General features: G+C 35.9%; 1 protein-coding gene across 1 annotated transcript in view; it reads right to left on the minus strand.

Annotated features, from left to right (window-relative positions):
• Window positions 1-267: 267 nt before the first annotated feature.
• The window catches only part of TAFA5 (TAFA chemokine like family member 5), a 467,160-nt gene continuing 455,299 nt past the window's right edge, over window positions 268-12,128 (minus strand). The window contains exon 4 of the mRNA XM_031063460.1: window positions 268-348. Within this exon, the coding sequence (XP_030919320.1) occupies window positions 343-348 (6 nt within the window). The 3' untranslated portion in view covers window positions 268-342. The remainder of the gene's footprint in view (window positions 349-12,128) is intronic.

Raw genomic sequence — 12,128 nt, forward strand, 5'->3', positions numbered from 1 at the left:
GGAAAAACAGTATACTACATAATGAAACCAAAAAAATTCATTTGGGATCTGAACAAGGTTCATTTCCAGTTTAAATAGATTGAGCTTCTTATCATCTACATATGCACTGAATCTTTCCTTTGAGGGCAAAAAAAATATCCAAGTATGAGCAAGACCAGTGTGGGAGAAAAACATCAATAAATACAAATTCTTCATACTTTAAACTGTTACGAATATGTAACAAATACTTGTTTCTCAAATATGAACACAAATAGAGGGATCTTGTAGTTCTGTGGCTCTTGAAAGAAGGAGCTGAAGATGGAAGAACCACTCCTGAAGCTGCATATTCTAGATAATATCAAGTCACTCCTAGTGAACAGAAGGAAAATAATGTAAGAAAGATTCAAATCTTGGAAGTTATGCAGCACCTTTTATATTTTAACAATACTTCATAAGTAGTTCACCAGTGAAATTAAGTCAGTTTGGTTTCGGCAGTGATGACAAAGGTTTCAATTTCAATTTCATAGTCATTAAAAAAAAAATGTAAACCAAAAATCTTAGGGTTTAGTGTTTTTTAAACTAAAGTATTAGATGGGACTCTGGTCTCATCTCTGAAACTACATATCCTTAGTTGTCCTTAGTGAAGACAGGATGACAAGGGGTGGAGGGAATATAACTTTTAAGAGTTGATGTTTTTGTCACCTAAAGACAGAATGATAGAATAGTCTTACAAATATTAGTATGTTAAAAACACCACTGCAATACACAATTTATCTTAATGAAACTACAGCAGTTACAAAAGTTCATGAGATCTTCATTACTTGAGATGACTCTTCCCCATCATAGAGTTCCTCTGGTCTCCAGCACATGGCGTACATAATTTCATGTCAATCCAGCATTTACTGCTGAAGCTGTGGTCAAACACTTGACATCTACCCAATATATGCCTCTTCAATGTCTGTATTAAGTGTACTTCCTATTATAATTAACAGGGTTAATCACATCAGTATCACTCATAGAGTGCTCTTGCAGTGTTTACTATTGACCTTATAATTTAGCTGTAAGAGGTCAAGATCCTGAAGATAATATATACTTGCTAAAAAAATGTGTAGCTTTGCTATTCAATATATCTTGTATTAATATGTATATAAACTATTACCATTATGATTTCCTGTATCTTCCATTTACAATTATGCTTGATATTTAAATTATTGAGAGCCTTTACTAAATCTTCCAAATTCATCACAAAATTGAGGTTTATATGTAAAATGTTATTCATATATGTTCTGTGAATAACTGTAAATGAACAAAACTACTAGCATATAGATGACATAATTTTTTAAGATTGCTCTACTTTAATTTCCCCTTGATTAAATTTTGTGAAGGTTGTATTCTAAGATCTGTGATGAGAAGGTATCAGTTCACATCTAAGTAGTTCACTGAGAATTGTAAAATAGAGTGCTGAGATAATTAAATAAGTATTAAGTGGATTAGTTGGTCACATCCCAAAGCTCTAAAAGGCCTTCTCAGTATAAAATAATGCAAAATTACTACAAAATCTGATGGTAAAATTTCAGTCATGGATTTAGCTGTCTTTGTAAGAATGAGCTTTTACTTTCTGTTGTATTTTCTCCTTGTCACCTTACAACAATCACCAAAGAGTCATGACCATATTATAATTATTTGCTACTTTCGCTATTAGTTTACATATAAGAGAATGGGTCTAAAATTAAAATTTGGCTCTTTGTAATTCCCAGATGGATTTCATAAAATATGTAAAATATGGGACCTACTAATACTCTTTATTTCTACTCTCATAGAAAATAAAGAGTGTCATACTACTGGAATCGATGTGTCCTAAGTTCTGGGTATTTATTATTTGTAGGAATTCAGATAATGACTATTTTTCAGGGGAAAAAAAAGGTCTTAAATTGTTCATATTTCACATTAAACTCTGTTTAACAAATTTTTCACTGTTATTTATTTTGAATTTATACTTCTAGCAGGACCAAAAGTTTCAACTTAAATGGTATCTCAGAAAGCAAATAATATTTCTCAAGAAGTAAACATACAGAAAGGAGAAGATACTGGATAAATATAAAATTTATTTTTAAAGAGAGTAACTAGACTTGTTTAAGTAAGTCACTTTAGGACTATAAGTAATACCTAAGGGGAGTATTTGCTCATTCCACTTTGGAAATTTGAATTATTCTGCATCTATCAAATGATAGAGTTCCACTGGCAGCCAACTGAGGTGACCATAGCAAGGCAGCATGAAGTGAATATTCCATTTCAAAGCTGAAAGCTATGAACAGCTACAAGCTGCTCTAACGTTTCACTTCAAAAAAGTTGGTGTCCTTTTCTTATAGCAGTGTTCCAATTTTCTCATTTTTTTTCTTTAATCTGGCCTGAAGAAAGGTACTTCAGTAAACACACGGGAACTGTTTCATCACACAGATTTAAATGCATGTTAATTAAATAAAAATTCCATCTAATAATTCTTCAAAGTGAAACTGTACAGAAAATGTTTGTTTTCCTTGGAATTTCCTGCATTAAATACATGATGAATTAATTTTTAATTTCATCTCTAATTTTGTGGAAATCATATTTCTTTGACTTAGGAGCCTCATTCTTTTCTGGGTCCTCTATCATGAACAACACTGTTATATTTTTATTCTCTGTTGTGCATATTGTGCAATACCTTTTCATGTCAAGTCACATCTTCCTGGAAAACCCTCCCATTTTTTTCAAGTATTGATATTTGATGTATTTTACTTTAGATACCTGAAGAGAAATTTTCTTTTGTCACTCAATTTAAATCCTCAGTAAGAGAATATTAATCTTCCCCAGGGTATTTCACTGGAGATACTTTTCTTTGGTAATATCCCTGGCTGCAGCTTTTTAAACACAGACACATACTAAATTTTGAAAATATTATGGAAGGAATTTTGCTTGAATAAGCCAAAGACTTGTTGACAATGATTTAGAATTTTCTTTAAAAAAAAGAGAGAGGCCAGAGCCACAATTAGCAGGCAATAGACAGCAGTATAAAATCAGCAGATAATTATTATTCGTTATTTACTTCCACACTTTCCAAGTGACTTTAGTCAGCAAAAATAATTTGTTACTAACAAGCTTATGCATTATCATAACTCTGTATAATACAACAAACTACATATCTTCATGGAAAATTTTGAAATAGGGAAAATCCAGACCATTCCAATTTTATATGCTTATTGTTTTGAAAAAAAAAAATTCCTAAGTAGATGGCCAGCTATCTGTAAACAAACTACAGAATGTTTTGTAAGAATAACTTTTTTTCCCCACAGAAAATAATAAAATTGGTATCAGAAAAGCACTTGTTTGAAGTGGTACATATGTTACAAAATATTTTTTATTGTCTTTTTCTATAAATATGCAAGCATTTAGGTAAAAGGAAGGACAAACAACAAAGAAATAACCATTGCAAAAAATTATAATTTTGTCTATTCTGCTTCAAAATTCTGAAGTCTGGACTTTCTGGTGGAAACTGTACACATACACAGAGTTCATTGCAAAAACTCTCTCAGTTAGAAGGTCCCTTAAACTGGGAGGAAAACTGAGATTCAAGAATATCTTTTGAAAGGGCAGAATCTCATTCCCTGTATTCCCTGTATTGAAACAAAAAAAAAAAAAAAAGGAAATTAAACCTTAGAAAGGTAATGGAAGAGAGTACAGAGAAGATACAGGGAAGTCATAGTCATAGTAGAGGACATACTGAGTCATAGTAGAGGAAATACTTACAGTACATGTCTTTACCACCAATTCTTGGAATATTTTCTTTTCACTACTGTTTTAAATTACCTCTCTTCAGGCTGAGAAAATTAGTAAACTGAATATAAAGTTTTCCACTGAAGTGACTTTATGCAAATTATTCATTAATGCAGTCTCCAGGATGTTGTCAGCCCAATCTGTTTCTATCTTAGCATTAACTTCATAACATATGTTTGCATCTATTTTATGATACTGGTAACACTTCTATCATGTGAACCAGGAATTGGCCCCAAAACTTCTGAGTAGTAGCAGCTTGCTGTACAATAGAGGAAACTGTTGTGCAGATCCCTTAAAAAATGATTTAAAACATTCCCAATACATTGCTTAAATAGATTGCTCCTTTAAAGAATTATGAAATAAATAGATAAATTGGTTCTATTCATTACACATGCTGGTGAGTTTCCTACTTTGTTTCCCTACTATTTCAGATTTGACATGCTGTTACTGTGACTAATATAACCCCACAGGCTTAAAGAAACTTATACACCAGGAATCAATAATAAAGGGTGTCTCTGCTTTGGTTTGCACACCTTTATTTATTTAAAACAATAAAAATATCTTTTTCTTAGTAACAGAGACAATACTTACTAGTACCTATTGGATAATTTTTAAATAGCCAAGAGCTACAAAAAGTGAATAACTGTTCTAAATAATATACAAATGAAAATACTTTTCTGATTGCAGTCTTTAAAAAAAAACCCTCTTTAACTGACAAAAACAGAGATCTGTACATAAACAGCCAACAGCAAGCTGATACTGTGTCTCTTGTGCTCTCAATAAAAATGAAAATTATAACCCCAGATAGCATTCTTTTTTTGGAACTATTAAAATTTTGATAGCTGCCTTTACACTTCAGTTTGAAACACTGTCTGAATGATTTCAAATTATTTTTTTGAGAGTAGCAGGTTGCAAGAGCTCAGAAATTTTAAACTGTTACCAGTATAAAAGGCATTAACATCCCACTGAGCAGGGACTGAAATGCTGGATGACTTCTTAAGCTGTCTCATGAGTTTTTGAGTGAAAAGTTATTTTTCTACTGCAAGAAAGAAGACCAGGGGCTGGGTCAGTTGTGCCACAAAAATGACATAGCGGATGTACAAAGCTCGTGGTTTCCACAGCACAGCCAGGGGGGAGAAGGACGAAGAAAGAGAGAACCGACAGCTTCAGAAGGGAAGGTCTTCTCCCTCTGCAGAAGCTGTTGTCCCAGCTTCTCCTTTTGGAGCTGGCAGCAAAGGGAGCCCAGCTTTCCACAGCTTTGATACAGCAGGGAATGAAATGGTGCAATAACTGGCTGTCTGGGTCCAGCAAGAAACTGGTTTGGAAACCAGTACAATCAGAAGCTGCTCAGCCTTCTTCCTAAGTCATCATTTGTAACAATCGCACTTCAGCTGTGCTTCCACTTTGTTCTTTTTTGCCCTGATCTCATGAATCATACACTTTGATTTGCACAGTGATGCAGCTTTGTTATATAATTAGCCTGTAACAAGGGTTCATGGTGAGATATGGATCTGAAACTGCTGGACTAAAATGGATATTTTATCTTTATCACCAATTTCTTGCATGATTCATAAAACTCTCTATATAAAGTTGGCAGGAAATAGTGGCCCATGGGCAGTAATTTATTGTAGATGCTTAGATAGTCTACAGTCATTTCTTTTTAATTTGATGAGCATATCTACCTGCAGATATGTCAGAGTCCTGAGACTGAAAAGCAATAGGATTTCAGGTATAACTCTCTGGTCCTCCATATTTCCTAAATCCCTAATCAACACATGTGTATTTTGAAATATCTAATTTCTCTATGCAATGCACAGGCTTTCCCACTCACATATTTGACTTCTACTCAAATAAAAAGGAGGATCTAATTTACAATTCCTAAAAAAGTGGCAGCTCAAGAATAACTGTGGGAAAATTTCCATTTCTAACCCCATTTCAGGATCACAGTGTAAACTAATAAGAGGTTGTTTCATCTTAATTTCTTTCAACCTCCAAATTTGCATCTGGATACCGTGATATTAAATATTTGGGGCTAAAATGTTGTCTTGGATTTTTCTCATTGACCTGTCTGTGGTGGATTTCATCCTTTTTCCCTGCAAGTTTTCAATATTGCTATTGTTGCTATGACTAATACTATTTTTTCACTGATAAAATACAAAAGCAAAACAGATATGTTTAAATGAAATAATCACCAGGGACATCACTAAAAGGGGCATAACTAGACCCCTGGGAGCACAGCAGAGGAAAATCATCCCCCCAGAAGATTCTGCTTCTGAAGTAATAGCTGTGGAAAAGAAAATAACAATAATAATAACAGTGAAATCCAAGAGTAAGAGAAGAAAGGAGGATGAAATGAGGTAAAGAGACTCATTAAAGGTATTCTTTAAGGAACAAATGAAAGACTATATCAGAGATCAGAAAACAAAAAGAAATTAATGTTACTCTGCTTTATCAACACTTAAAGCATAAATACATTTTTATTCCCTGAATGAGAATATTTACAGTAGATCCCTGCATGAGCAGGAGCTCACAGGGTTACTTCATAAAGGTGTTTTTTTCTCCTAAGTTTGAGTTTCAAAGAAAAATTCCTATGGGAAATAGCAGAATCTCTTTGTGACATAATTACTTAGTCATAAAAGACCATTGAAAAATAAATATTGGCTAAGCATTCATATTTAAAATTGTATGTTTAAATATAAATACAAACTCTGGGTTTAACCAACTGTATATTGTGTATTAGTGTACAGCTGTGATTTTAACCTGTCAAAGCAGCTCTTCTAGTGCTCTCCAGGAGTTTGCACATATGAGAAAGAATGAATTCATTTGAGAGATTTAACAAAGGAGTTATCTGAAAACCTTTCTAGAACCTCTTCCTCCTCTGTTTATGGTACTCCTCCTTATGCATCATTAACTGTAGGATGATTCTGCTTTATATAAGAGAATATTAATTCACATTGTTTTCATAAAAAGACATCATCAATTATATTCCCTCCTTGTGTTTCTTCTGGGGTTTTTTGTTTTTTTTGTTTTTTTTTTTTTTTCATTATATGATTTACGTGTGTTTTCTCCTCTGAAGCAGCTTTAGTGTGGTTGAAAATAATATATGAAGGTAAGTGTAAGGGGCTTGTCTGTGCCATTAAGGTTATCTGGTCAAAGGAGCCATAAAAAAGAACACACAGAGACAAACCTGACCACAGTGATGGCAGGGGTTGCGATACAAACAATTGTGGTTAGTCACCCAAATCACTTAGGGCATATGGATGGTGAGAATGTTCCTCTATTCAGTTGGAAGGATAAGGAAGGGGAGGAAGACAACACACAGACATAAAACCTGAGCAATTAATGTTTATGAAGAGAACAGGAAACAAACCTGGTCATTAGCACTGAATTATGTGCTCTGAGGAAGCTGCAGGCAAGTCAGAACACTGGTTTTTGGTACATGGGAGGTCAGTGGGACTGTACTAGCTGGTGAGGCAATGTGAAGGGTAAGGGCAAGCAGGGAGTGACAAAGTGAGGTGCAAACCGAAAATGGTGTAAAAAGGAGCAGCTACATGAAAATGGGTTAAGTCAGCACATTTCCTTGACTGAGCCCTGTGTCCCATCACCTCAGTCTATCCTATCTTCCCACATCCTGTTCTTAAACATTTTCTTGCTACTGGACAAGCTGGCTTGTACTGGGCAATTAACTCTGCTACAACTAAGAAACCCAGCCCGCTCCATAAAACCGGCCTCTGGGTTGACTGACAGGAACCTGAACCAATTATGTTCCATCCAGGCTGCAGACATCTCACTGGTCTGGGAGCTGGCCGGTGTCAAAGATCAGACCAATGAGCTATCCAGACCAGGTTTTTCGAAACCCCCTGTATAACGGGCTGATACAATAAATGCTGTCTTTTGCCACATGGACGTCGTTGTTGTATGTTGTCCCTGTCTCTAACCACTGCCCCACAAAACACGAGGATATTAAATGTAATATTTTCTTAACTCTCTCTGTATAATCCCTCTCTTTCTCTTCTGTGTATATGTGCAATGCAATGGCTGAATTCCAGCTACTGGTGAGACCTGGATATGTGTGAGTGGAATTTGGTGCCAGCCACTGGACACAGTCTGGGGGTATGGGTGCCCCTAACCTGTGGTGTCAGCTATGGGAGCAAGCGTGGTCTCAGCAACTGGGATGAGTGGGCATCTTCAACCTCCACATACAGAGTGGGAATGGTACAGATCCCAAAAAACAACTACTCAGAACATCAATGTGAGTGAGGAGCTCTGTGCTGGTGGATGGAGTGGCACCACGGGACTGAGGCCATGGCTGCTGGGGCTCTGGGCAGTGTGCTTGTTCTCTGAAAAACCTTAAGCTGGACCAGCTGACAAGGGGGCAGCAGGGGCACCCAGTGGGTGGAGGGCTTGCACTGCTGTCTGGGGATCTGGGGCACCAGTGATTTTGGGGTGCTCGGGTGAGTGCTGCATGTGTGCAATGATTGCCAAGCTGGGCCAGCCAGCAGGAAGGAGATCTGTGAAGGTAAAAGGGGTCCAAGAGGCTGGGGTCCCAGGCAGACAAAAGGGCCTTGCTGGTCCCTGAGGGAACCACAAATGTGCATGTGTTTGTGACCCTGGAGAGTGCTGTGTGTGTGCCTGCAGCAGTGACCTCCTGCCTCTGCAGCCCAAGGACTGTTGAAGGCAGTGCCTTGTCTGTGACGCCTGTGTGACTTGGCCATGCCAGTGCATATGTGTGTCTGTGTGTGTGCGTCTGTGTGTCTGTCTCTGGAATAAGTGAGCAGCATTGTTACTGGTTGTACCTGCAAACAGCAAAGCATCCACTGTGCCCCTCAGCCTGGGGAGAGTCCCTGGACCCCAGAGAGCACTGGACATTGCCACACTTTTAACTTCTCTTAACATGGCATGTATGCTGTTCAGCAGAATTTCTTTATTAACCTTGTTGAAGGAAATAACACACCCTTTAAATCAGTGCAGTTTTTAGTTGAAAAACCTGTATGTTGTTAATATGTATTTGTAAGTGATGCTGCAATACTTACCAATAAGTTTTTATTAATAGGCTCCTATTAAGATATAAAAGAGTCTTAACATTGTACCTGAATCCAATAGTGTAATTTTAGCCTTCTCTTTTGTCTCTCAAATAAAGATTAAAAGAAAGCAGTATGATAAGTTGTTTGCATCTGTCGAACTAGTGTTTTTTAATCTCTATTTTGCTATGAAAATGTAAAATGATAGATCCTTTGTGGATAAAAGATTGTTAACTGCACCAGTCTTGATATTCAGTCTGTAGTAACATATAAGTCAATGAGCCTGTTAGTTGTAAGGCTTTTGAACCAAGGAGCCAAACACATGTCCAGACTCTGATTCGATTCTAAGTCAAACTGTTCATTTTCTTTTCAAATTTGACTTTCACAGTATGAAAATGAAAGGAACATAATATAAAGGTGAAAATATTTCTACATATTTAAATAGATTTAGTACAAAAATAGCTTAATGATTTTATTTTCAGTGACAAGATTGTGTCTTTCTTCTTATACTAAATTATCTGTCAAATTTTCTTTTGAAATTGTGGAAATCCACTGGATAAATAATTTTTGTGTTACTTTAACCTTAGAGCAAAGACCACTCGTGTATTGTTTTTGAAGATGGCTCAGATTTGTGTAGAAACTAAAGTTACATTTTATGAATAAGGGAGTATTTATTTAGAATTTAGTATTTAGAAAGCTGATACTTTTCCCCTAGCTGCAATCTAGGAAAAAACTTATCTCCAAAATTGCATTAGCTATAAAAAATGTGCATGGTTTGGTGTCTCATGTAGAGCGTACAAAGAGCATCTCAAGGAACCTGAGAACGTAAGGATATAATGCAAATGCCTATCACCAAGCCAATAGAACATTCTCTTGCATTAGGACCAGAATGTCTGTGACCTGCTGAAAGACCTTAGGAGTTGAAAAAGGAGATAAGATGTTTCTAAGTCACATTTCACCTTTCTGAATCCCTCATCCTGTCATTCATAAAAGTTGCCCAGAACAATTTTGTCTGGCAGATCACTATAATTCTTTTTTTTTTCTTTTTAGAGATTCCTCCATTAAGGAAAAAAAAAAATTATATATATAAAAATTAGAAGTTAGAAATCAGAGTAAATGATGCTCACTAGGTGGATCTAGACTATCAGAAAACAAATTTCTTAATCCTTCCAGCATTTGTCAGCTCCTCCCACTCATCAAAGCAGAAGGTAGGTGTTCTGAAACTTTCATGATCTTCAGAGACTTCGACAAAGCATAAATGGTGTATGTTGCACAAAGGGAGTCACAGCAGAGAAGCAGGACTTTTTCCAACAACTGTTTGACTCAGGGCATGGATTCATAAGCTAATGCCAACTAAAGACATGCACTGTTTGGTGTGGAATCACATTTTTTAATCAGCATAAGGAAGAGGGAGCTGAGCCAGTGCAAAAAAAAAAAACCCAAAAACATTTCAGGGATAATGCAATCGATAAATCTCAGTCTGTGTCAGGAGTCTGATTAGCATATCCCAGATGTAGTGCAAAGGACATACAGGGCACCAATAAAAAGGTCAGAATACAGCACACAGCAGTAATTGTGTGCTGCTTATAAAGAACACCTACAGGGCTGTGTACTGCCCTCAGTGAAAGATTGAGAGAACTGACTGTAGGCATTTTTAATTTAAGAAAACCTAAAGTACAACCTCTTTTTGCCTTTTTTCCTTAGAAAATAAAAATTAGCAATTTACAGAGCTACTTAACAAAAGCAAGCAAACAAAACCAAAGGAATCTCATCCCCCAATAAAATTCTAACTCGTAACAAGAGCTGATATCTGATCATCTATCTAAATATGTGTTCAGATCTTAGCTCTTCATCTCCAAATTATTATTTCTATTGAGGTTTAACTCTAAAATTAAAATAGATGAGCCAATTAACTATGTTAGATTGGTGTTAACATCTGTTTTATTTCTGTAATAGCACTGTTATTTTTAATAAATGATAAACAGTATAGTGTTCCTCAGTCTAAGAATAATACAGTTTAGATTTATGTAACAGATTAAAGATTACTCTGTCTTTACCACTATTGGAATCAAAATAAAAACTGCAGCTAAAGAGAAAAGGTATAGTGAGAGACAGATAATATAGCATTCTCTGGCTTCAGGTCAGATGAAATTAGCTTACACACCTCTTTGTGTTGAAAGGAAGTTATTCACTAAGAGTTTCTGGCTCTTAAGGTATCTGTAATACTTAACATAAGAAGCCAGTATCAATCTTCCAAACAAAAAATTGAGAATATGAGAAGGAAGAGGTATTTTTCTGCATGCATTCAGCATAGCTGGTAGCCTCCCAGTCATTTATGTCTATACCTGCTGCTCTAGAAGCATGCCAGCATAAACATAGTCTGCAAAATCTCATCCCAAAATAACTGTGTAACAATCCCTGTGTTACTGTGATCTTTTTCTAAACTAATTATAGAAGTCAGAAGAAACTGATAGGTATCTAAGGAAAAAAAAATTACATCTTTCATTCTGTATAATATCTTTGGATCAAAATCCAGCCTGTTCTACGGAAGAGACATAGTTGAACTGTTGCAACAGACTAAATGAAATACCTGTGTGAGAGTTTTTCTGGTCTGAAACCAAATCTTACCTGAGTGCCTAACCCAACCTGTCAGCTTAGTATGTATGCAAAGGAAAGAGCCATATTTATGGCACATATGTTAACTATAACCTTCTTTCTTTTTATTGTGTTCTACTGTCAGAATCTCAAATTCCTCTCCTTTGGGACATTAGCTCTTTTGGTTCCCACTTTTGAGCCTGTAGCAGAGGTAACATGAAAAATTAGTCCCTAGTGAATTAACAGTGAATTTCTAACATTTGTATATCTCGGGCCTGATGTCTCAGTACTGACTTGTTGGTTCCTTGTAATTGCTGTAACTATTTAGAATGAGTTGATTAATACAAGTAAAAACATAGCCAACAAAATATGTAGCATTTAAACTATAGGTAGCATGTAAACTATAGGTATTCAAATATACAACTAAATTCATGTCATTAGTGTAGGTAAGTGATTTGACTCCTTCATAGTGATTTTTCCAGGCAGAGCATATTGAAGAACACCACAGAATTTCTTGTGTAAAACAGAAACAGCATGTTCACACATCCTAGCTGGCTGCAATTTCATGCTGAGAGTAGTATATGTGCTCACTGGTGAGGGAGGCTGGCTACAGCCCAACAGACATCTTCTTCTTGCCTGTTTAGATAGAATGTACATATTTGTAAATCTGCCTACCATGATTCCTAAAACACTGCCTTTACTTAAGGAAAGCTTAATCCTGCT

The sequence above is a fragment of the Geospiza fortis genome, unplaced genomic scaffold (genome assembly GCF_000277835.1).
Source record: "Geospiza fortis unplaced genomic scaffold, GeoFor_1.0 scaffold204, whole genome shotgun sequence".
Classification (NCBI taxonomy): domain Eukaryota; kingdom Metazoa; phylum Chordata; class Aves; order Passeriformes; family Thraupidae; genus Geospiza; species Geospiza fortis.